At 38.2% G+C, this 27,171-nt stretch overlaps 1 protein-coding gene across 4 annotated transcripts in view; it reads right to left on the reverse strand.

Moving 5' to 3' along the window:
- Nucleotides 1-833: 833 nt before the first annotated feature.
- Nucleotides 834-27,171, reverse strand: part of SERAC1 (serine active site containing 1) — an 86,216-nt gene continuing 59,878 nt past the window's right edge. For 3 of the 4 annotated variants that reach the window (XM_019951783.3, XM_033867903.2, XM_033867904.2), the window contains 9 exons: nt 22,992-23,105; nt 20,993-21,155; nt 11,963-12,113; nt 10,521-10,662; nt 9,374-9,468; nt 8,037-8,134; nt 6,688-6,870; nt 5,408-5,551; nt 834-3,741 (listed from right to left, as the gene is read on the reverse strand). In XM_019951783.3, coding sequence (XP_019807342.2) covers nt 3,605-3,741; nt 5,408-5,551; nt 6,688-6,870; nt 8,037-8,134; nt 9,374-9,468; nt 10,521-10,662; nt 11,963-12,113; nt 20,993-21,155; nt 22,992-23,105 — 1,227 coding nt within the window. In that variant the 3' untranslated portion in view covers nt 834-3,604. Of the gene's footprint in view, nt 5,203-5,407; nt 5,552-6,687; nt 6,871-8,036; nt 8,135-9,373; nt 9,469-10,520; nt 10,663-11,962; nt 12,114-20,992; nt 21,156-22,991; nt 23,106-27,171 lie in introns of all 4 variants that reach the window. The other variant, XM_073789779.1, reaches the window with a different exon arrangement.

Raw genomic sequence — 27,171 nt, forward strand, 5'->3', positions numbered from 1 at the left:
CTTTCAAAGCTAGGTGTTTTGGTGTGGGGGGGGAGGTCCATCCTTCAGGTGGAAGACTTAAAAGTTGGGGCACTGGATGTTGGGCCCAAACCCTTCACTCCTCAGGCAGAAGCTGGGAGTTGTGTGTTCCCTCCTGATTGTATCTCACTGTGCCAAGGGTGAGATTTATGGTGACAGTATGTCTGTCTTTCTTATCCATTTCAACATGGGCATTTTCTCGTTCACCCAATGTGTAAGAGTTGCTCAGCTAGTTTCTGAACTTCTCTCTGAGGGAACTGTTCCGTGTGTAGCTGTAAATTTGGTGTCTGTGGAGCAGGCGAGTTCAGGAGCCTCCTATGTCACCATCCTGGTCCAGAACTCTCAAAAATGTTTTAATCTGGTAATCCAAGATGTCAAAATATTCTAAAACCCATCGATGTATACATACCCAAAGCTTTTTATAGAGATTACATTCATATCCAGCACTCTCTAATGATCATAGGAATCAGTGCGTATCCAGCTTTCAATATAAACTAGCTTTAACAATCCTGAAATAGTTTGGATTAAATTAAAAATCAAAGGTTCTAGTAAGCTTAGTGTTTTCAAACTTTGGAACCAGGTGTTGAATTCCATGACACTGTTTCTAAACTCCAAGGCCAAGCTAAAAGCGGATTAAGAACTGGAATTTTTACAAGAATGGCTTTTTCTAAATTTGGGAACTTCTTGGATATTAAACTGCCTTTTTATGTCTTCTGCTTTATTAAGGCAATTTATAATTATACAATGAATTTCTAATAGATTTTAAGTGATTAGCTTTGGGGAGTGTTCAACATCCAATATAAGGGCACAATCAGTTTTACTGAGTACATTAAAATTGCATTTATTGAACATGTTTAAATTTTTTTCATGGACATAATTTTTATACCAAATGTCAATAAAAGCGAAACCATACATTAACATATTTAATATAACAAAGAGATGAAAATTCAGGAGGGTATGCCTAAAAGTCAAATTCTAGGACTTAGAAATAATTTGAGGGGCACTGTAAATTACGAGCCAAGCTCAAAAGAGATACACGTGTACGTCACTCTGTGACTGTGCTGTCTTTCTCAACAACAGGAAACCAGTGCTGGCATCCACTACCGTGGGCGCCCCGACCTGAGCAGAGGGCCGCGTCCTCCACCATATTATGCCTGTTGCTGTGACCTTGGATGAATGGTTGAGATGGAGTCAAGAAAGGCATCACGATCCTCCATTTGTAGTCTGACTCTCTCTATGGTGACATTTAAACAGTGGAGTAAAGGGCAGACTCGGTGCCCTTAACTTTTAGGGTTGACAACGTAATCAGAAAGAAGTAAAGGGCTTATAGATAAGGATAATTAATTTTTCATCTGAATTTTATTTACAGCTTGCTTTCAGTAGTCTGCTAACACCTGTATTCTGTTTATTTCCTTCCTGGATAGATCATTTAGAGACTTTTCCCATGAGGGGAAAGGTAATAGGAAGCTTCATTTGAAATTTTTTCCAGAAAGGATATTTAAACAAGGCTGATTGAACTAGGAGAACCATTTTACTGATGGTCTAAGTTTAAAACTATTTCAAATGTGTATGTTTTCATACTTTGTGTTCTTAGAGTTTTTCAGGTGATGATTATTTTTAAAACATTATTGACTTAAATCTTACAGGACTGATGAAGTGAATCTGTATACATCACATCCATTTCATAAACAGAATGAACAGAAATGGTAAGTGACTTGCCTGAAAAGCTACAGTCATTCAGAAGTACACTGGATCTCTCTCCCAGACCTTATTTTTAAAGCACAGCTATAATGGCTATATTGAGATTTTATGAAGTGGGGTTTCATTTCATTACTCTAAGTTAATGAACAGATATTCCAGCCATGGTATATCTGCCATGGTTCACGGAAAACAGAAAAAGAAAACAAACCAAGCCTATCTACACCCCTCTCCCCACGTGATCCCATTAGCTAGAGTTTATTGTTGATAGCTAACTAGCACACTCTATAGCTACATAACAAAACAGGTAGTTAAGTCACTTGTTAGGTTTTTGCATAATTAAACAATTAGATGTTGTTAAGGTTCACTGATGCCCCCAGTTTACCTTCAGATGCTGTACTCCATTCTACAAATGTCCATCATTTTCAAAATGGTAGACATAAGCTTAACATGACCCAGCAATTCCACTCCTAGTATATACCCAAGAGAATGGAAAACATGTCCACACAAAAACTTGTATGTGAATGTTAACAGCAGCATTAGTCATAACAGCCCCAACATTGACAGAACCTAAATGTCCCTCAAATGATGAATGGATAAACAAATGTGGTACATCCATACAATGGAATATTATTTGGCCATAAAAAGGAACGAAGTCCTACTACATGTATACATGCTACACCATGGATGAACCTTCAAAACATTATGCTAAGAGAAAGAAGCCAGACACAGAAGGCCACGTGTTGTAATTTTTTTAAAACTTGTCATTCATATGAAATGTCCATAATAGGCAAATCCATAGAGACAGAAAGAAGATTAGTGTTGACCAGGGGCTGGGGGAGAGGAGAGGAGTAATTGCTGATGGGTGTGGGGTTATCTGGAGGGATGATGAAATGTTCTGAAACTAGATAGTGGTGATGGTTGCACAACTCTGTAAACACACTAAAAATCAATGAGCTGTGCATTTAAAAGGGTGAAGTTTATGGTGTGTGAATTATATCTCAATAATGCTGTTACTTAAAAAAAAAGTCATCAGTATGATTTCCTATTTCTCACATGCTGGAGACCAATTAATACCATTTCCTAATGAGCAAGAAATAGTGGTATACTTTAGCTAAAAAGAATCTGAGAATCTTGATAGTAAGTATTGCTAATATATATATAATAGCTTAGAATAGTTTTAGTTCACACTCTGATCAATAATGGATTTATTATTCTTATCTGGCAAAAATTAAAAGTATAGGTAGCTACAGTCTGGAAAGAATTATTATAGGCTAGAAATTTTTTTAAAAGAGAAATATTTGTTCTCAGCAATATGAAAATAAAAACTTACAAGGAAATGACCCAGGGATGACAAGGCGTGTAACAAAGCTAACATGTTACACACAGGTTTACACTGACAAGTTTTAAAAACTTACAGCACATGGAAACCCTGACCCAAAACAGAGTCTTTATGTTCTAGTTCATTCTCTCTCCATTTTAGGCAACCTCCAACAGGCATTTCTGCGGTAAACTGGTGATGGCTCTCCCTTCAGAAGCCATCAGCGCTGCTCCCAGCATGAGCCAGGGACAGTCACAGATGACAAAAGTCACAGATCACATCCTTTAGCCATAGCAGCTTGCTCCCTGTCACCAGGGACAACACTGCAAAACATAAACTGGCACATATGGAAGTTTTTTAAATCAGAAGAATCCAGTCTAGCCCTTCTTTCTTTGATGGACACTTCTGGGTTTGTGTTTTACAGAACAATATTCTGTTGCCTGCAACATACTCCAGGCCACAGTAATGCCATAATGACTGCATTTGCATGATTGCGTAGAGCTTAAAAAGAGAGAACACCACGTTTCTTGCACTGTGTTCATGTGTGCAAACAGAAAAAGACAATTGTCAGTTTTCCAGGTCTTTGGCTAACGTGTCACGGATGAATTGTAAGGTACGTTGGTACAAAAAAGCATCCTTTTTCTTTGGCTTACAAATGTTCAAATGGTTAACATCCACAGGAATTAGATCTCCAATGCCTAGATCTGAAGAAAACAAAAATGTCAATAAAATTTAAGTAAAAATATAAGCTGCCCCCTGTCAACAGTGAAAGAGGCCAAATGCGTAGTGGTAACTGTTGATTTGGTCGCGATCGAGAACCACATCAGAGATAAGGGAGCTTAAAGTTTGTAACTAAACTGCATTTGACTAATCACGTGAGAATGGAGTCTCAGTAGGTGTAATTATAACTTTATGCTTTTCTCATAAATTCTGTGTGTGTGCTGCCGATTTCCTAATTCAATAGTGAACAGAGCCTGAGCACTGTCACCTTCAAAACGTTTACACACTGCAGGTTATTACTAAGTTATTCCACACTTCTCTGAACCACTTCTCTTCCTAGAGCTAATATTAGAAACTTGATAATGAGCTCCCGTGCCCTGATGAAACGAATGGGAACGTCTCACATGGAATTCCCTTCTATACCCGACCCTCCACGCTCACTCTACCAGGGAAGGAGATGATGTGGTGCTTGAGAGAGCTGGTTGAGTTTTTGATGTTTCAGCCTAACCAAGTCCACCCAGATGGAAGTGACAGGAGGTACTAGTGAAGCCAGCCAGGTGAGGAAGTGCAGCTGGTGGTTATGAAGGAAGACAGGCCACCTGGTGACACAGAAGAAGGGGTGGACAGAATGACGACAAGGCTATGTCACTACCAGCAGCTGGTCCACAATATTAATTTTGCTTTAAGCTCCCAAATTCATCTTAAAAGAAAACAAAAAACAGGCCACTGTTCTTTGAACTCTTCAGGTTCTTCAACTACCAAACAGCAGTTCCTCACCCTATGGCATATTGCTTTAAGGTAAAGTCTCTTCAGATTCCACTATAGGATATCAAGCCTTTTTCATTTTATATAGATAATAATGAAGTAGGACAAAACTTGTTACGCAGACAGAAGAACCATCTGGCAGGCGCTCCAGATATGCACCATGCCTGGCTGCCAGGAGCTCTCAGTAATGGCAGAGTGCTACCAGGACAGCACCTGACCCAGCCCCCGAAGTGATCAGAAAAGGGTCTGACAAGCAAACTAAAGAGTTAGCCAGGTTGAGGGGAAAGCCTTTCAGGGAGTGAAATGTACGGGCTCTTTACTATGCTCAGAGTAACACAGGAGGCTATAAGGAGAACTGAGATGTGGGCTCTGCCCTCAAAGAGCCTACAGTAGACTACAGTGCTCTGCAGTAGCAGGTATTGGTCATTTCCCTCAGTCCCAGGATTAGGAAGACACTGAACTTTAACACTAGTTTTTTCCTTCACAATCTCTGTTGCTTGACTATTACTAAGCTTCCACACCTTTAGCTGATTTCTTTAAGGTTCCTGCAGGCGGCTATCAATCTGTGAAATGAAATGCTCCTTTTAATCTAGCTGATAGAAAAGCTCTGATTCTTACCTTAATGCAGCAGATTTCGCTGTTGAGAGCTAATGCAGAGTTAGCCGATTAACCTTTGCTGTCTAATCAGTTAAATAAAAGGAGGGAAGGGGAATGCCAAGGTTAAATGTTTGCAGAGAAGTTTTAATCTATGGCTTAAAAGAATAACAGAATCTAAATCTTCATAAAACTGTCTCCTAAAACTGAGAAACTGGATATCAAAGTTGACGTTTATGATTACCACCAACCAGGAAACTAAGGACAAACAAGTTTCAAAAGAGTGAATACCTGCTGATTCCAGGGGCACCACGTGGAGTTTAATCATGCTACCAATGTAGGTTGGTAGTGTTTCTACAAAACTCAGCACCTGGAAGTTTCTATCTTTTGCAAACTCCAGAAAGTCATCCTGTAGTGTTTTAAGTGCAGGAGAATCTGTAAAATTATAGAGAGCGAGATTGTAACAAGATCTGTTTATCTAGTTCATAATAAAATGCATCAACCTTCCAAATTTAGAGAGGAAATTAGGGTTCTGATTCAAGATGGTGGCTTGTTTATTTTCTCTTCTTCCTAAGAAGCCATTAAGATGAGAGAAAAGGGCTAAAACCAATCTAGAACTCAGAGGCCAGTGTCAGCGGGAGAGTTTTCTCACATTGCTGGCTGACCAGAAGCAGTACCCAGGGCAGTTTGGTGTGTGGGACTGAGGGGTCCCTCGGTGTGCTGGCTGGCACTTCCACGTCCACTCTGAAGCACAGCCTCCCATCAACAGAGCCTGTCTATAATCACAGAGCACCCATCCCCTTCCTGTCCCCCATCCTCAAGTATCAAAGGGCGACCAAGAAGCACCAGGTCTGAGAGCGACAGACCAGGTGAGCAAACAGAAAACCTGGGCACAGAAGACACTTTTTTTAAAAAAAAACCTCTAGTTAGTATCTTTAGAATGATTTCAAAAGAAAATGGATCACAGAACAAGAAAGAGCTTGTGGAAGATAAAGTTTGACTGCAAAAAAAATCAAATTCAACAAAAGGTTTGAAGATAAAGTCCAATTACTCTCCATAAAGCAGAACAAAGAGCATATGAGCAAAAAGACAATGGTATGCTAAAGCTCAAGCCAAGGGTCCCAAAATTCTGATTAACAGGTGTTCCAGAGAAAGAGAAGATGCTTATTAACCCCAAACAAATATAGTGCCTTATAATTAATATGAATATCTGTAAAGCTCGTGTATATTTTAACAGTTGATGATTTTCCAAACTTGTGGAAAAGAGCAGTTCTTTGGTAATTTGGAATAATACTTAACGCAAAACATTATGTAACTTTAAAAATTTTAACTAAGATAGTGTTAAAATTATTGTTATATTTCTTAAGCAGATAATGGCTTAAGAACAAAAAGGGAATGTATCAAAGAAAAGTTAACCCCAAACTAAAAAGTTTCCATGATAGTCTAAACACAATTGATGTACAAATAGTAAAATGAGGTAATACAGCCAAGTTAGTCAAAACTGTTCTCCTCCTTCTCCTGTATAACTGGTGTTAATACAATGCCAATTCCCTTTAGAAAAAAAGTATTACCCTTGCTGAGTTCTTTGACTTCCAAAGAGGGAAAGAGAAGATAACGAATATTAACAGAGTATTCAGCCAGGTGGGATCCATGATGAGGGACACTATAAAAAATTATTCCTCTGGTATTGTTTATAATAGTACTCATTTCTGGCTTCTTAGAGGCTTCCAACAGCATCTTTTTGACAAGAAGACCTAGCCATAGAGAAGAAAAACAATGCATAAGCTATTTTCCTTCCCTTATTAAAAAAAAAAAAAAAGGCAAACAAGAAATACAGAAAAAGAGATGCTTTCTTTAAAAAAGTTTAAACAATAATTCTCTGTAGTCCAACAAACAGGGCCTTAAAATATTAACACTTAGTAATGCGCCCAATCCTCTAAAATATATAGCACAAGACTACAAACAGGTAAGATTCTAGAAACTCATTTATAAAGCAGATGTTACATCACAGGATGCACTCTCCCGGAGAAGAGAGTTAGGCACTGCATGTTGGGTGTCCATCAATGACGTGCATAGGCAGCAGCCAGCCTCCCCACCTACCCGCAGCAGCCCACTAACGACCACTCCGTTAGGACAGTACTAATATTTAAAGAACACATAGTCTCACATATCCACTGGGGAGAAAACAAAGCTGCTGTGGGAAAATCCACCTAGGAAGGCACCTTCTTTTCTGTCCCCCAACCTGGGCTTGGAGCTGATAGGGAAACACAAAGGTAACATGGATGGTAACAGTCGGTCTCTGAGGATATAAAGGGCTACATCCACCTTTCTCTCAGCAAAAAGCCCAGACTCAAGAGTCAGCAGTCCTGAGCATTTCATCAGCTAAACTAGGCCAAGGGCTGCCGAAAGGCCCTCTGCAAGGCGGATGGTGAACATTTAGCACTGGACTGGGAGTGGGTTGGGAGAAGCAGGGGATGTGGCTTAGCAAGCAAGCACTGGGACCAAAGAGGGGACACCTGTGATCACACCGCCACTTCTGCAGGCCTTGGGCGAGGGGTAAGCAGGCATGCTGGGGCTGTGGGCACAGGAGCAGTGACGGACTCTGTGGTGGTTGGAGAAACAGGGAAGAAAGGGGGGGGCCCTGGGACCAGCCAGGAATGCTGAGAGATATTTACAAGCTGGGCTTACATACGCCATGGACAGCTTCTGATATTTACTCATTATCAAGCGTAGTGCTTAACTCATTTTCTTTTTATATGGTTTTTTACTAGTTGTCCCCTCTTAGAAAAACAAATAGCATGGAAGGAGCCATAGCCAAAAACATTAATTTAGGGGGAAAAGGGCTACCAGTAAACAAAACAGAGAGCTCCATGGCTGACAACCTCACAATGCTTGCTTGGCAACAGTGAAACATACTTACCTCCCATGCTATGTGATACCCAAATCATTGGCCTATCCCCAACACCAGCAGCTCTGAGCTTCCTCAGAAGTTCGTTGCTCCTGAATGCAATGGACTTTCTGAACAAAATGAAAACAGCGGGTATGACAGGAGGCTACTGATTCCCCCTGCCCCAATTTTGCTATCCACGTTTTAAGGCAAGATTTTTTGTTTATTGGACCAATTCTACATGCTACATTTTGGAGTCAGGAATACCTCTATTCTCTCCGGTTGATTCCTGCAATTGCTCATTCCCCATTTCTAACTTAGTCACACTGGCATAGGTGGGAATATTTATGAAACAAGCATTGTTTAGGCATCTAAAACGTTATCGGGCAATTTTCACGGGTCAAACTTGGGTCTTACCCCATTGCCTCCACCACTTAGGGTGTGCGTCCCTCCTCATTAGGTGGCCTGAGAAGACAAGGATCAGCGGAGACCATGCTGTCCTTTGCGAGTTCACCTGTGGAGTCAGCTGTCATTGCTGTTTAGTTCTACTTGTATTTATGTTACAAACACTAAGCTTTCATCATTTTGGTTTGTTACTTAGAAACAGCACAAAGCTATTAGAATCAGACTTCAGATAAGTAATTTTCAAACTAAAAGGGAACTCTAAAGCTGTCTGGTCTGGTAGTTTTAAACTGTGTATGTGGAGAATCCTTTCTTTGAAATAAAGGTTTATGCGAGCTCCTCTGGGTGACCTGGGGAAGGAGCCCTGGGGTCTCGCCCGCTGACCCTCAGCACCATTCCTCTGGCACCTAGGTGGGCGTCACTCATATATAACACTCAGTTTGATAACACAGATCAGACCAACTCCCTCCATTTGCAGACCAGACTTCCCAGACCAGTTTAATGACCTAAGATGGCTAGTGAGTCAAAGGCAGAGTTGGCTACAGTCTAGGTCCTGAAGTCCAGAAATCGAGCGCTCTCTCCTGTATATACAACTGGCACATACGATGTACAAGTGACATAAGGAGCCTACGTTGCTCAGCATCTCTCTTGGCTTCCTTTAGGTGGTATGCTTGTGAACACAAAAGCCAAAAGCCCCATGTTTACTTCCAGGACTAAGGAAACTTTGCTCTCGAATCCATGGTCCTTACTATGAGAATAGTTTTAAGCGAACCATGTTAGAAGCCCAACATTGACACTATATCTAAGCCTTATACAGTTTCATTATTTATAGCTAACTTCCTCTATAAGGAAGAGAAGAAAGGTTACGTTAGTTTTCCATAAGAAAATCCTGTCTGTGGCCTCAAAGATAAAACACCCCTCCATCCCAGAGGGCCCACTTGTGGCCTGGACCCTTCCCCCTCTGTTACCTTTCCATAGGGCACCTTGCTCTCCAGTCGCTAAGGCTGGTGTCATACTCCACAGATATAATTCGGAGAGCGGGACAGTCTCTTGCTAACCACGACTATGTAAAATAAAAGGTACAAAAGGGAAGATATGAATTTCCACTGTTCCACTTATTTCCTAGCAATTGAAATTTGTAACTAAAGGACCCTTGTAATACTGACAACTAGTAAAAGACTGCATTGGAGTAAAGTATAAAGGTGACTAGAAACTCCAGCATTTTATCTTTTTATATCTCTGCTCATAAGGTGATATTGCATAAGGTCTATGCAGGTTTCAAGAGAATATTCTCAATTTTAATCTGCTATAGCCAAAAGCAGGGCCTGTTTTTGGAGTCTAGATCAAATTGGCTTTTTGAAAGCATTTAATAGAAAGCTGTGATCTCAGGACAGACAGAAGAGTGTGACGGAGGTTAGAGATTTGACCTGAGAGCTCAGATACTAATTACAGTTACAGTTCTGTCTCTGTGGAGCCGAGGTTTATCGTCATCTCCATATTTCAGTGTCACCAGAGAAAGAGTGCCAACCACTCTTTCTGCTGATACGCCCTTGTGAAGGTGGATAAGCAGAAGTGGGACAAAGCCCCAGGAACTATTTATACATATTTACAGCATCAGTTTTCACTGAGCTTTAGATAAATTTCATTCAATAAATTAATGCCAAAGTTTAGGCTCTTTAGAAGAAATAATGTCAAAGAAATCCAAAGCAGAATTACTTCTTCAAAGTCTTTCTATTTTATAATTATTAAAATCACAGAACTAGCCAGCTGTTATTAATATATTATTTATTGAATTATATATATATATATTTTTTTTGAATTATATTTTTAACGGAAGTGGACTATTTTACTGGCCCTTGCCCTTTGCCCATTTTTTACTTAACAGAATACTCTTTTAGAGTCATAGAATGTACCGTAAATTATACAACACAGAGTGATAAGCCCAGTTGTTCATGTAACATATTATAAGTGTCCCTAAGGAAAAGAAAAACTGCATGGAAAAAAAATCCCAGTAAAAAGAGAAAAGTAAGCATGTCACAGTGAGGACTCTAAAGGCCGGTGACACAGCAGTGTGTCGGGACAAGGGTGGCCTACCAGAGGTAGCCGCTTCCTTACCTTGGGCCAACATGTTGTATACTTGGTTTCATCCTCTGAAACCTTTCCAGTTAAATTCTGATCATTGTCCTGCTGGCGCCACGTTTTGAATGCTGCTCCCATTAGGCCATGAATAAACAGGACATCTGCTTTAATGGGCTGACTAACAGGGGAGAGAGTTTTTAAAAGAAGCAGAAAAAATGCATTATTACTTTGATAAGAATCTACACAGCACTCTCTTTGGATGGTGCTTATTTTAGCAGGTTCATATGACATAAAATAAACTTAATTAAGGCAAGCTTTATAAGCACAGGTTTGCTGAGGAGCCCTAAAGGAGTTCTGGCAAAGACATATATGCTGTGTGCTCACTGCTCTCTCTGTAAGGATGGAAACACAACTAGGCAGGCAGACCAACCAAAATCAACTGTAATGCGCTTAGTGATCAATGAAGTGACAGATGTCATAGATTACCCTCCAAAGAGTTCCATGAGACTATTACACAAATCAATAAAAGTATTTAAGAAATTAAATCATATGCTAGTGTAGTTTCAAACTCAGTATGCATGAAAAAGATTGTTTTTATCAAGGAAAATGATGTTTATCAGAAACAGAGCAAATGAGATTTTAAAGTAACATTCTTTCTTTGTATATGCCATTTAAAAAAATGCAATAGTATATTACTTGCAAGCTATTTATAATACACACCCAATTATGTAACACATATAAAATACATTACCATATTATTTTATTTACAAATTAGAATTAACCAGGAAATCTATTTTTCAAGTTAAAAAAAAGTTCTTGCTATTTTCTGAGGTATTAAAGTGCCTGACAAAAATCTAAGAAATGTGTAATTTTTTCATTGTGGTATATTTATTGTCTTAGCAATGATACGACTGGAAATAGTGACCAGAAATAATCTTAAGAAAACAAACAAAAAAAGAAATAACCTTAAGAAGGAGTATGAGTCAAATTTATTACAACTTATTCCTTCCGATACATGCTTTTATAACCTCGCCTAAGCTTTCTCTAGTCCCTTGAGTTCTAGGCCCAGGCTGATTTGGTCGCCTGCATGTAATAATGTCCTAGCTCCTTCTCATCCAGATCAACCTCTACAACCCTAATCAGTTAATAACTTAGATTTACATGAAAAATGTAATGAAACAAAGAAGAAATATGCATTACAGAGTTTATGTGAGACACGTTATAAAAGGTGAATGCAGCCTTCCTGAAGGTAAGCCGCTGGTATAAAATAACCCTGGTAATTTAGCTAGTTCCATACTTTCACGACAGCTTGCAATGCTTCTGAGGTTATTAGGGGAAAACTGTTTCATTAAATAAGGTATTTTACTTATTTGTAAGGCATTTAACTTATCTAAATTATGCAGAAAGAAGTTAGAATATTAAGCCCTTGAAGCATTACGTCCCCACAGGGACAAAGAGGCTCTACCCTGCCTTCTTACCTTGTGCGGTACTGGGGGTGCAGCACGTACACGCCGTCCTGGTACTTATCTTGCACAGTCTCTCGGTCTAGATTAGCCAGGGTTCTGGCGGCGTGTGAGGCCTCCATAATGTGGTGGGACTTTATTGCTTCTACCAGTATCGAAACCCAGCCTGGTGAAAAGAACACATTCCCTAAACACCAGCACTAATCCGTCTCGGACTATTGAGAGGTTTTCAGACTGAAAATGATGGGAGGAAGGCAAACCTCAGCATCTGTCTACGAGAAAAAGCCCTACCACCACAATTACATTCTTCCCTAAGGCCCCCTGGGTCCCACAACACAATGCCATGATGTCCCCAGCCAGGTACTCCTTAGGGATCTCAACGAAGGTTAAGAGCCATTTTCTTTATTTAGAAAATCTAACAGAAGTTGTAATTACTAGAGATGAGGCCATAAATGGTAAGAAAATGTCATATTTTGCTTTAGCAAAAATTACTAAACTCAGTGAGTTGACACTAGTTATTTCATTCTGATTGGCATATTAGCAGCCCTTAATAATACACGAGTGAGTAGTTTCTTAATAATGAACTTGTTTGACAGACAAAAAACTTGTAAAACCTGAGGTTCAGGAAGGAAAAACTCATTTTTTTAAATTGAAGTATAGTTGATTTACAATGTTGTATTAATTTCTGCGGTGCAGCAAAGTGACTCAGTTATACCTACATATACATTCTTTTTCATATTCTTTTCCATTATGGTTTATCTCAGGATATTGGGTATAATTCCCTGTGCTATACAGTAGGACCTTGTTGTTTATCCATTCTACATGTAACAGTTTGGAAGAACTATTTCTTAAAGGGAGACAAAGAAACACTTTGTGCAGTACAATTTCATTTATTATTAAATGTTTTTGTTGTTTAAAACAGTGTATTGCTTTATGAACATAAATATGTAGGCAAAGTTTATGCTTGTGCGTGCATGCACACACACACACACACACACACAAACACACAAAGATCTAGAAAGAGGCACCAAACTATTAAAGTCACTGCCTCTTAGGAGGGAGTTGGGGTTGTGGAGGGCTCTGTATAAAGCTGGGTTTAATTTTTTGCTATATCTGTGTTCTCCGAAGTATTTACAATGAGAGTCTATTCATGTATTATTTAATTTAAAATAAAGCAAAATATGGGCTTTGAGGTCAGAGAGACTTGAGCTCAAATTTCTGTCACTTGCTTACTTGCTATGGAAACTCAGTCAAGTTACGTGGTTCATTTGACCTGAAGGAAGGTTCTAATAAATTAATCTATATAAAAGCTGCCATTTCCAAGCGCAGCAGGTGCTCAATAGAGAGCAGCTTGTCCTCCCTCCTTCATCCTCCCACTTTCTGTGGCAAAAGTGTTGAGAAACACTGATGATAGGAGGCCATTATTTAATAATCCAAAAGAAATTTCAGACCCAATAATTCTTTAACAATACTCTAATTTGTAATATTAGAAAATCCCTCTTCAAAATCTCTTACAGAATGCTTTACAATAATTAATTTTTTAAAATTCTACCTATAGAGATATACAAGTATGTTATTGGTATGTACAAAAATATGGCTTTATTTTTAACGGAGTCACAAGAAAGGAAACACAAGAGAAAGCACGGCACAAGCCATTTCTACAGCATTTTTTAGTTGGCAAAGTATTTTTACAATGCCTGAGATGCTTCACCTAATGCTCCTTGGAAAACTTGTGTCTTTCTTAAATATTTACTGTTTTTTAATTACATAACTTCTGAATAATTTTAATTGTAAAAATAAACAAACAAAAATAGCACTTAATAATGAACATCCCACTTTAGCACTCCCATCATTTCCCAATTCCCACTTATATCCTCAGAAGTAATCAAAGTTAAAAGTCTGGTGGACACCCTTCCAAACCTTTTTAAAAATTCAGTTACATACCTATAATTTATGCATATACACTATAGCTCCATATGCTTTTTTTTTTTTTTTCCTAAATGGAATTATACTATTCCTACTGGCCTGTGACTTGATTTTATACTTCAGCCATGTACACAGACCAGTTACCAATAATGAAATTGAATCAGTAATAAAAAAAAACTCCCAACAAACAAAAGTCCGGGACCAGATGGCTTCACAAGTGAGTTCTACCAAACATTTAGAGAAGCATTAACACCTATCCTGCTCAATCTGTTCCAAAAAATTGCAGAGGAAGGAACGCTTCTGAACTCAAGCAAAAAGGCCAGCATCACCCCGATCCCAAAACCAGACAAAGATATCACAAAGAAATAAAATTACAGACCAATATCACTGATGAACATAGAAGCAAAAATTCTCAACAAAATATTAGTAAGCTGAATTTGATGACACATTAAAAGGATCATACACCATGTATCAAGTGTGATTTATCCCAGAGATGCAAAGATGGTTCAATATCTTCAAATCTATCAGTGTGATACACCACATTAACAAACTGAAGAATAAAAACCATATGATCATCTCAAAAGATGAAGAAAAAGCTACTGACAGAATTCAACAGCCAGGGGACTTCCCTGGTGGCGCAGTGGTTAAGAATCCACCTGCCAATGCAGGGGACATGGGTTCGATCCCTGGTCCAGGAAGATCCCACATGCCGCAGAGCAACTAAGCCTGTGTGCCACAACTACTGAGCCTGCGTTCTAGAGACCACAAGCCACAACTACTGAAGCCCACATGCCTAGAGCCTGTGCTCCGCAACAAGAGAAGCACCGCAATGAGAAGCCCATGTGCAACAAGACCCAACGCAGCCAAAAATAAATAAATTTATTTAAAAAAATAAAATAATAAAATAATTCAACATCCATTTATGATAAAAACTCCAAAAAATGGGTATAGAGGGAACATACCTCAACATAATAAAGGCCATATATGACAAGTCCACATCTAACATCATACTCAATGGTGAAAAGCTGAAAGCATTTTTTCTAAGATTAGGAAAAAGACAAGGATTCCCGCTCTCTCCACTTTTATTCAACATAGTTTTGGAAGTCCTAGTCTCACCAATCAGATAAGAAAAAGAAATAAAAGGAATTCATATTGGAAAGGAAGAAGTAAAACTGTCATTGTTTGCAGATGACTTGATACTTTATACATAAAAAAATCCTAAGATGCCACCAAAAAAACTACTAGAGTTCAACAATGAATTCAATAAAGCTGCAGGATACAAAATTAATATACAAAAATCTGTTGCTTCTATACACTAACAATGAACTGTCAGAGAAATTAAGGATTTACCACTTACCACTTACCATTTACCACTGCATCAAAAAGTATAAAATACCTAGTAATAAACCTACCTAAGGAGGTAAAATACCTGTACTTGGAAAACTGTATATAAGACACTGATGAAAGAAACTGAAGATGACACATACAGATGGAAAGATATACTGTATTCATGGATTGGAAGAATTCATATTGTTTAAATGACTGTACTATCCAAGGCAATCTACACATTCAATCCAATCCCTATCAAAATACCAATGGCATTTTTCACAGAACTAGATCAAATAATTTTAAAATTTGTATTGAAACACAAAAGACCCTGAATAGCCAAAACAATCTTGAGAAAAATAAACAGAGCTGGAGAAGCCATGCTCCCTGACTTTAGACTCTACTACAAAGCTACATTAATCAAAACAGTATGGTACTGGCACAAAAAGAGACATACAGATCAATGGAACAGAATAGAGAGCCCAGAAATAAACCCACACAATTATGGTCAGTTAATCTACAACCGAGGAGGCAAGAATATTCGATGGACAAAAGACAGTCTCTTCAATAAGTGGTGCTGGGAAACTGGACAGCTACATGTAAAAGGATGAAATTAGAACACTTTCTTACACCATATACAAAAATAAACTCAAAATGGATTAAAGGCCTAAATGTAAGACTTGAAACCATAAAATCCCTAGAAGAAAACATAGGTGGAATACTCTTTGACATAAATCATAGCAATATTTTTTTTGGACCTGTCCCCTAAGGCAAAGGAAACAAAAGCAAAAATAAACAAACAGCACCTAATTAAACTTAAAAGCTTTTGTACAGCAAAGGAAACCATCAACAAAACGAAAAGACAGGGCTTCCCTGGTGGCGCAGTGGTTGAGAGTCCGCCTGCCGATGCAGGGGACACGGGTTCGTGCCCCGGTCCGGGAAGATCCCACATGCCACGGAGCGGCTGGGCCCGTGAGCCATGGCCACTGAGCCTGCGCGTCCGGAGCCTGTGCTCCGCAATGGGAGAAGCCACGACAGTGAGAGGCCCACGTACCGCAAAAAAAAAACAACGAAAAGACAACCTACTGAATGGGAGAAAACATTTGCAAATGATATGACCCATAAGGGGTTAATATCCAAAATATATAAACAGCTCATACAACTCAACATCAAAAAAAAACCAAAACAACCTGATTAAAAAATGGGCAGAAGACAGGAATAGACATTTTTCCAAAGAAGACGTACAGACGGCCAACAGGTACATGAAACAATGCTCAACATTGGGAAATGCAAATCAAAACCACAATGAGATTATCACTTCACACCTGTCAGAATGGCTACCATCAAAAAGAACACAGCTAACAAATACTGGCAGGGATGTGGAGAAAAGGGAGCGCTTCTAAATTGTTGGTGGGAACGTAAATTGGTGCAGCCACTGTGAAAAACAGTATGGAGGTTCCTCAGAAACTACAAACAGAATTACCATATGACCCCACAATTCCATTCCTGGGTATATATCCAAATAAAACTAAAACACTAATTTGAAAAGATACATGCACCCCAATGTTCATAGAAGCACTGTTTACAATAGCCAAGATATGGAAGCAACCTAAGTGTCCATCAGTAGATGACTGGGTAAAGAAGATATAGTGTGTGTGTGTATGTATATATATATATATATATATACATACACACACACACACACACACACACAATGGAGTACTACTCGGCCATAAAAAGAACGAAATTTTGCCATTTGCAACAACATGGATGGACTTGGAGGGTATTATGCTTAGTGAAATTAGTCAGGTAACAGAAAGACAAACACTGCATGATACAACAGAAAGACAAACACTGTATGATATCATTTATATGCAGCATCTAAAAAATAAACTAGCGAACGTAACAAAAAAGAAAGAGACTTATGGATACAGAGAACAAACTAGCAGTTACCAGTGGAGAGAGGGAAGGGGGGAAGGGCAAGATAGGGGTATGGAATTAAGAGGTACAAATTACTATGTATAAGATAAATAAGCTACAAGGATATACTGTACAGCACAGGGAATATAGCTGATATTTTACAATAACTATAAATGAAGTATTATCTTTAAAAATTGTGAATTAGTATGTTGTATACCTGAAACTTCAGCTATACCTCAATTAAAAAATACATTAAAAAAAGAAAGGTAAAGCACAGAGAAAAAAAATTTTGGGAAAGACATGGACAGAGTCTCAATGACCTGTGGAACAGAATCAAGAGATTTAATATACATAATTGAAGTCCCAAGAGGAAAGAAGAAAGAAAAAGGGACAAAAAAAAGAATATCTAAAGATAGACAAGCTGGAAAGTTTCCAAATTTGCTCAAAAACATCAACTCACAGATTCAGTCAGCTCAGTAGACCCCAAGCAAGATAAATATAAAAATAGACTAGGCACTTCATAGTCAAACTGCTGACAATCTAAAAAGAAGACAGGAAAAAAGACACATTTCATATAAGAGAAGAAAAGTGGACATAAGAAGAGACTTCTCATCAGACAACACACACACACACACACACACACACACACACACACACACACACAGCATGGGGACAGAAGCCTGCTCTTGGTGTCTTAGAAACATGCCCCCAAATTGCTGCTTTGTTATCAATAAAAGGTTGATGTTCGGCTTGGGTCAAAAAAAAAAGAGAGAATGGAATGATATTTTTTAAGTGCTGACAGAAAAAAATAACACACTGTCAACAAAGTACTCTTTATCCATGGAAAATAACCTTTCCCTGGATAATAAAATAAAGGCAAAGTCAAGACATTTTCAGAAAATGAAAGGTGACAGAATTTGTTGCCAGCAGATCCAGGTCTTTAGGATGAAGTGAAATAATATCGGACACAAATTTAGATAGAAAAGAAGGAAGAGCGCTGTATATTATAAACATGTAAATAAAAAGTTTTCTTATGTTCTTTAAATACCACTTGACTGTTAAAACAAAAATAACAACAATATATTGTGAGGTCTATAACATGTGGTCTATAACATATTATGGTCTATAATTATGACAATACCACAAAGGATGGCAGAGTGTATAAACTGAATTATACTGTTGTGAGACTCTCACGTTATATACAAAATGGTATAATATGCATTTAAGATAGACTGTAAAGGAGAAAAAAAGAAACAAAAACCAGAGAGGGGACAAATTGCAAGAGCAAGACAACAGACACAACCAAACTATCAATAATTACATTAGAGCTAAAGAGACAAAACACTTCAATTAAAAGGGATTATCAAGCTGAACTTTTTAAAAAAGATGCAAGTATGTGCTGTCTTAGAGACGTACTTATTTTTAGTCGCAGAAAAATGAAAGCAAAAGAAGGGAAAAAGACAAAAGATATGCAATGCAAACAGCAAGCATAAAAAAAAGCCAGTATGGCTATTTTAATACCTGACAAAGCAGACTTGAAGAAAAGGAGTATTACCAGTGATAGAGACAATACTTAATAATAAAAAAATGAACATTTCACAAGGAAGAAAAATCTGATAGAACTAAAGGGAGAAACAAATTCACAATCACAGTTGAAGAATTTAACACGTCTCAGTAATTCATTAAACTAGACAAAACTCGGTAAAGATCTGGAGAAGATTTGAATAATATGATCAACCAACTTGGTTGAACTGTTATGTATAGAACACTTCATCCAACAACTACAGAATATTCCTTCATTTCAAGTGCACATAGAATATTCACCAAGATAGACCATAAAATGGGCCATCAGATAAGTGTCACATTTCCAAAAACTAAAATCTTACAGGGTGTGTTCTTTGAATGCATGGAATATTAAACTAGAAATCAAAGACATACGACATCTAGAAAGCCATTAATATTTGTAAGTTACGCAGCACACTTTTAAGTAACTCATGAGACAAAGAAGAAATCGTAAGGGAAATTAGAAAATATTTCAAACTGAATAATGATGAAAATACAATATATCCAAAATTTGAGGGATGCATCTAAAGCAGGTTAGAAGAAACTTACAGCTCTAAATACCTATATTAGAAAATAACTGTAATGACTTTAAAACACGTCTTCAAATTCTTTTGACACCATTCTCATCAAGAGGTGATGGGTCTAAACCCCTTCTAAATCCCTTCTCCTCAAATATGAGCTAGCCTTGGTGACTAACTTTTAATCAATAGATCATGGCAAAACTTACTTCCAGTGCTTGACTATAAAAGGCAAAAGAGCTTATACCTGTCTCTCTCTTGGAACATTTGCCCTTGGAACCGAGCCATCAGGCTTTAAGGAAGCCCAAGGCGAGTGCTGAAAGAAGCCAGTGCCCCCAGCCCCGGCTGAGCTCCCAGCTGAGAACCAGTACCAATTTGCAAGCCATGTGCATGAGCAATCTTCAAAATGTATCCTCCATCTCACAGCTGAGCTGCCCAGCTGATGCTGCATATAGCACATAAAGGCCCTGTCTACTGAATCTTGCCCAAATTTCAGATTCATGAGCAAAATATATGGCTGCTGTTTTAACCAGTGAGTTTTAGGGTGGTCTGTTACACAGCAACAGATTAACTGAAACAAGAAAAAAGGTTAAAATCAGTGATCTAAGTTTCTGCCTTAATAATCCATAAAAAAAGAGGAACAAATTAAACCAATACAGTAAGTGGTCCTTTATAGAAAAGTCTGCTGATCCCCGAATCAGATTTCAGCAAGTTAAAAACTTCTGCTGATCAAGACACTCTTAAATGTAAATTAAAAAAAAAAAAAAACAGAGTGATACAAGAAAAAAATGTAAATTCATCATTTCTAATAAATATTGTTGAACATACGCATGTATATGTGCACATAGGTATGTATATTTATTTGTGTATATGCATACATATATTTGTATATATCACCCTGATTTTTCCACTGAAAGAGCCCAGAAGCAAAGACACCCCAGGAGCAATAAGCACAGCTAGACAGTACCCAGATCTTGGTCTCTAAAATTCATTCTCTACTGAAAGGAAACAGGATTCTTTGAACAAATGAGCCTAGAACATCTTGTTATACTGGAAAGTAAGGAATGCCTCCCAAAATGATGTGGGCATATCAAAGGACACAGGAGCCAATTTGCCGGGCTCCTACTAACCAAAGCTGAGACAATCTGGCATCAAATTTTTAAGTACAATAATAAGTTGTAAACTATTAAAAAATAGGAAACCATGTGCCCATACTGATAGGGAGGGAGGGAGGGAGGGAGAAGGAAAGGAGGGAGGAGAGGGAAGAAAGGAAGGAAAGAGAGAAGGAAGGAGTGAGAGGGAAGAGCTCTTGCTTACAGTAGAATGCCAGATGCTGAAAAGTAAACGAGGAAGGGATGCTGCAGTTGGAAAATCACCGTTGTGCAACCATCATGATAAAGACTGGATCAGGCAGGAATTTTCATCTAAAGTACTTCCCCACAGGTGGTTTATTAGTTGCAAGGGGGAAAATCAATTATACAGTGGACTTCTTTTTAGTCTTACTATGCCTCTTGGTTAACCAGATCATATAAAAGATAATATAAACAATTAGATGGTCATCATGGCAAAAACTGCTCTCCTGTGACTGTCCACACACTGATTATCTTAGGTGTGGACTACCCACGACTCTAGCAATTCCTTGCCCTTCTAAAATGACATGCTCTAAGGAACCAAAACTAACCCTAAGCAAAGTCTTAAGCCTATTGAAAAATTAGCATAGCATGAATGAGGGGTGGAGGTGGGAGAAAAACAAAGGACTGGATCCAAAATACTCGGTATGTAAAGTTGTTACCTGAGCGAACTATAGTAGAATGAAGATGTTCATTCAAAGCCATATTTCCAAGGATACGCATTATATTTCTCTGTACTTTAGGACAGTCCTTGTGAAGTTGGTACAGCCTCTGCAGTAGTTGTAAGCCTCCATTTGCTTCAATTTTATCACAATGTGTGGGTATCTAGCACAATAAATTAATGAAAGCTCACTTTATGTTGCACAAATTCACTAACCAGGTGACACAGCATGCTGGGGGGCAGCCAGGTGGCTCCTGCTCAAGGAAGAGACCCAGAGAGACCCCCCCAAAACTCTCAGCTCAGCTCAAATAAATAAGCAAACCCCTATCTGTGTGGGAAGTGCTTTAAAATCACTGAAAAATTAAGGCCACTAGGACTTGTGACATTTTTATTCTTCAAGTTATTCTGCTTAGTTCTTGGTTGGATGTAACTACAATGTCATTATTACAGAATTGTATCAATTTATACTGATACTTTGACTGGCTTGAAACTACCTTAAAAGGTTCTCTACCTTGAGAAATCTGCCACCTGATAACAGGAAATAATCCCCCTGTGTAAGTGGCACATTTTGCTTCTGCCTACAAGAACTCCCATATAGAGATAAGCAACATCTGTGGCCCTACACACTACCCCACACAAGCCCACAGCTATGGGGCTCTCCTAAAATTCAAGAGTTGGAATTTTTTTTTAAAGAGGAAGATCAAGTAAAAATTAAAAAGAAAGAAAGAGGGATGTGAATTTTTAATGGAGAAAAGAGATAAAAGAAAGCCAAAGGAAATATATACATTAAGGTAAGGTGACATAACTGATCAACAAGCCATTACAGTCTGCCAACGTCACCAGCACAGCCTTGCCTCTCCCCAGCACTTAGTTTTATCACTTATATCACTTATGTGATATCATGTCATGTATATGCAATGATTTTCACTCTCTAAATTTTTATTAAATTTTACCACATTTTATATGCATTTAAAAAGTATGCCTTTTAGACATATATCAAGTGAGATATTAATATGTTGAGAAGTTTCTGGAAAGGTAACTATTACATTCCATGCACTGGGCATTCTACTGCAGATGCACCTATTGTTTCGGAAATCAGTCGTAAGTCACAAAAAAATCAAGCTTACTTTCCCACATTCCCTTTTTAGTGTGTTACCACACTAACGACTGCTTTGTGCTCGATTCCTGATTCCACCCGAGGGAACTGAGATGACCAGAGAGCACCATGCTTTTGTGCCACGTCTAATGGTTCCCAATTAAACTGGAGCGTTTAGAACCTCTAGGATGGTGTTTCTCATGATGTGGGACGAACCAACTACATCGGCCTCACCAGGGATGCCTGTTACAAATGCAAGCTCCTGGACTCCACCTCACATCTACTAAATTACAACTGCTAACTGTGAGCAGGAATGTGCATTTTAACACGCTTCCTGGATGATTTTTATGCACTGATGCTTGAGCACCACAAAGTTTGTTGCTTTTTTCTTTTTAAAATCAAACTATGATGATAGAAAAGTTGTCATAATGCCAAATTTTTTTTTAATCATTGACATATGTATGCTGTGGTTAAAAATCAAGACTATGGTCAAATAAATACTTTTTCCAAGTATTTACCTTTTTTCTATCTTAACACATCTTTTGCAGATATTTTACTGGAAATTAACTCCCTGGTAATATTACTTGTAAAAATTATCTGAGAAAGGTAATGCAAGACAGCATAACACAAAGGTAAATGCCATATTTAGACAACAGGTTGCTTTATGAGCAATTAAGATTAAATCCATTTTTAGAAATACTTAGCAAAAGTGAAATTCATGTATTGGTGCTAAATCATGATTATCAATTCTGACAATTGAGAAAAAAGCAGAAATTTAAAAACAAGCGAAAAGCTTTTTTTTCTTTTATAAAAAATGAGAATTATTTCCCTTGAATGAACCAACATGTATAATTTTTTCAATGTGATCATAAAAAGTAAACCATATTTTGAAAATGTAAATTACCTCAGAATGTTTTACTAAAGCTTCCAAACAGAACATTTCCACTGTAGCTGAAGGAACTTCTCCAAAACTTTCAGCATAAGGAAGTCCATTTCCTCCAAAACACCATAAACCACCCTGAAAGTGAGATAATTAAAATTCTTAGTGAAAAAGGTGTCTAATATTTTTTGTTTGACAAAAAAAAAAAAAAAAACCTCTGTACTATATACAGTATTAGAAAGAACTAATATGTAAGACTCAAAATATTCTGGAAACTTACAGGGAACTTTCATTATGCAAACTGTTGCTAGACTAGAAAACATATGGAATTATTCTTAGAAGAGAGCAGTCTTTGAGACTTTCTCAATTCTTTCCTCTGTGTCCTCTTATCTGAAAGTATGGAGACTAACACATAAATCTTGACCAGTAAGAAAAGCCCAGAGCTGAACAAATGTTCTAGTGTCAGATTATGCCAGTTGAGTCTACTTAAAAATCTATCAATCAAAATAACAGAAAAGGCATTACTGGAAAAATTTAAAATAAAGACAATGATAACAATGATCAGAGAGCTTTTAATTTTTAAAAAAAAGGGAATTCCCTGGCAGTCCAGTGGTTAGGACTCGGAGCTTTTGCTGCCATGGCTTGGGTTCAGTCCCTGGTCGGGTTCAGTCCCTGGCTGCGCAGCGCGGCCAGAAAAACAAGAGAGAGAGCTTTTAATTTTTCTTAAATTGAAATTCAAGTTCACATGGAAGAATAAACAGAAGAGTTAGGAAAATTATGAAACAGAAGATATTAGAACATATTATAAGAATAAATGGGGAAAAGAAAATTTCAACTATTAACCACAGGCCAGTAACATGCAATAATCTCCTAAAAATCAGTGAAAAATACCAACAAGGCTATAGAAAAATGAGCAACAGTCATGTTGCTCTAAATGCCTCTAAAATAGATAAGAAAGGATATTTTACATCTATCAGACAGGTGGGGAAATAAGACGTTCTCATTACCCTGCTGCTGGTAGTATCAACGGGCTACTTCTATGGAGGACAATTTAGCGACAGCTGTCAAAATTACAAGTGCCCATGCCCTTCAACAATTTATCCTACAGGACACTCACACACTGGCAAAGTGATATAGGTACAAGTTTGTTCATTGCAGCTTTGTTTGTAAGAACAAAAGATTGAAGGTCCCTAATGTCCTTCAATAGGGGGTTGGTTAAATAAAGGATGGTACAATTATACAATGGAATGCTATGTGAGTCTCTTCATATATTGACATACATCACTCTCTAAGATAAACCCTTAGGTGAGAAAAAGAAGGAGCAGAGAGTGTGTACCATATGCTACCATTTGTGTAAAAAAGTGTGTTAACTACATGTGTATATTGGGGTGGGGAGATACAAGGAAGACTTATTACTGTATCTTCTTTTGAAGTGCTTTGTATTTGAACTAGGGGTCATAATTGTGTGCACCAGACCACCTGCTGGCAAAAGAGGACAACTACAAGGTAGTGTCTTTCAAAAATGTATATATAAAGCCCAGTGTTTCCTGTAGGAAATACAGTCCATAAGTTTCTGCATTCTGAGTTAATTTATAGGGTTCATGGTTCAGTAAACCTAGTAAATGTTCAAAATGTTTGGCCACTCTATAATTCTTATTCATGCTGTCTTCTCTGATATAATAATCTTCTTTTTTTCTGAGTTTAAACATGCTTGGATCTCAAAGATTCATGCTATTTAAATGGAGCCCCTGGGGGCTTCCCTGGTGGCGCAGTGGTTAAGAATCCGTCTGCCAATGCAGGGGACACGGGTTCGAGCCCTGGTCCGGGACGATCCCACATGCCGCAGAGCAACTAAGCCCATGTGCCACAACTACTGAGCCTGCGCTCTAGAGCCCATGAGCCACAACTACTGAAGCCCACGTGCCTAGATCCTGTGCTCTGCAATAAGAGAAGCCACCGCACTGCAATGAAGAGTAGCCCCTGCTTGCTGCAACTAGAGAAAGCCCGTGTGCAGCAACAAAGACCCAATGCAGCCAAAAATAAATAAATTAAATAAATAAAATTTTAAAATAAAATAAATGGAGGATTGGGAAGGACTAACTCATTGACAGTCCTTGCCTCCTCCAGCAGAGATAAGGGTAGAAGGTGGACTGGTGGGCTTTGGGGGGGTGGGAAATTTTTCTTAAAAACCTACCACCACAACCTGCCTCCCCCAAACCCCTCTCCTTACATCACAGCTTCAAATCATCTGACCTCTTTCCAACCTAAATGTTCCAAGGAAAGAACAGGGAGAAGGAAGAGAAAAACGATCCAGGATTTTTATTTTTCTTGATCATTTTTAAAGTGGGATATAAGAGTGCAGTTCCAATTTTATCCTTGTTGGCAAAGCTTTAAGTTATTTATGAACTGCCAAATTGTGTGGCAGTAAGAAGCATAAGCAAAAAGCTATAAATAAAATGTATAAATTCATAGTGTGATCATACAAAGTATTTTCTAACTCCTAACACAAAAGTCAATATACATGGGTACTGCTTCTTTATCACTGGATTAAGATATACTGAAAAACAATTTCTTAAGGATCAAAGAAATCCAGAGGAAGAGGTAGAGAGAGTGACAATGTTAAAAATAATAATAATGGGTAAGGCATAAAAATTAAAAGGAAACGATAATAATAAAAGCATAAAAGGAAATGTCAACTAATCAAGTTAGTAAGGAACTTATATCCATATTATATATGAATTATAGGTGTATAACAAAGCTTTTTACGTATCATTTTCTTATTATGATACTCAGAGACACAACGTTACTATGAGTTAACGTGGTATTTTTCCAATGCATTTCAACAGGTTTATACCAGCCAAATAATTTAATACATAATAGGTATTTTCTTACCATATAATCTACCTTCCAATTAAACATAACCCTTAGAGCTATCTCTGTTTTTTCTTTGTCATACACAAATGCTTTGACTCACAACAGAAATATGCCAGTTGTTACTTAAGTATATATAAGTTTGTGTACAGCTGGCTCTTTTAGCAATGTCATGATTCATCCATTCATTATTCAGTAAATATTTATTGAGAGCATATTGTGTCTGAGGTACTGTACTTGGTACTGGGGAGATTATAAGAGAAATCAGAAGAAGAAAGAGAAAAACAGAAGAGAAAAACAAATAAGCAAGCAAATAAATATATAAAATAGTTACAGAATGGGAATAATGCTATGAAGGGCAATAAATGCAACAAACATTTAGGATAAAGAGGAAGGTCTCTCTGAGGAGCTGACAAGCAGAGATCTGAAGGACAAGAAGGAGGCAGCCATGTGACAAGCCGGTGGCAAAGCAGTCCAGGCAGAGGGAACACAAGTAGATACACAATGAGCAAGTTTAGGGAATGGAAAGAAAAGGCCAGTGTGGCTGGTGCAGTGTGCATGAGGGAGGGAGGGGAGGGGAGGGTCAGAAAGGTGGTAAAGAAACAGAGTCAGGCAAGCTGACGCTGAGGCCTGCTAAGAGATGCAATGTCTGAAAATAATTATCTGTTCTCCTACAAACACTTAGAAATGAGCTGGGTTTGCTTTGTCTCTGTTACTTACACCGGATGAGCAGATTTACCCATAACCAAAGGAAGGAGGGAAGGTACAGGGAGTTCGCAGATGACAATGATGGGTTCATCCCAACAGAAGGAATCCTTGATCTGCGCAGCTGTACATCATGAGGAACTTGCAGAACCTTGGAAGCCTATCCATCCCTCTGAAAGCAAGCTGCATAGTCTCCTGTTTTGTGTAAGCATCTCTGTAGGTTTCCAAATCCTCTGGCATTAAAGAAATCTCCCATCCTTAAACCCCATCTATTGGCATCTTCCTCTCAATCACAACCCATTGCTATACTTATGCAGGTGGATGTTAGAAGTGTCTTGATGCAAGGACTTCAGACCTTAATGGCTTAGCTGACTTCAGAGAGACTCTGGGAAATTACAAGGGAAGATGATAATACTAGAAATGCAAGATTTTAGCTGGATTGTCCTTAGCCAAGACCACAAAAGCTTTATGATGGGAAGTCATTTCAATGCACCATACCCACTGTTCTCTTGACTCCAGGCAGTTTGCCACATTAGATCAAAAAGAAATCACAATCTAAAATGTCCAAACTTCTGCATCCCTGGTTGCATCCTTAGGCTCTAGGTCACATTCACCTGAGGTCCTCTAA

Source organism: Tursiops truncatus, chromosome 12 (genome assembly GCF_011762595.2).
Source record: "Tursiops truncatus isolate mTurTru1 chromosome 12, mTurTru1.mat.Y, whole genome shotgun sequence".
Classification (NCBI taxonomy): domain Eukaryota; kingdom Metazoa; phylum Chordata; class Mammalia; order Artiodactyla; family Delphinidae; genus Tursiops; species Tursiops truncatus.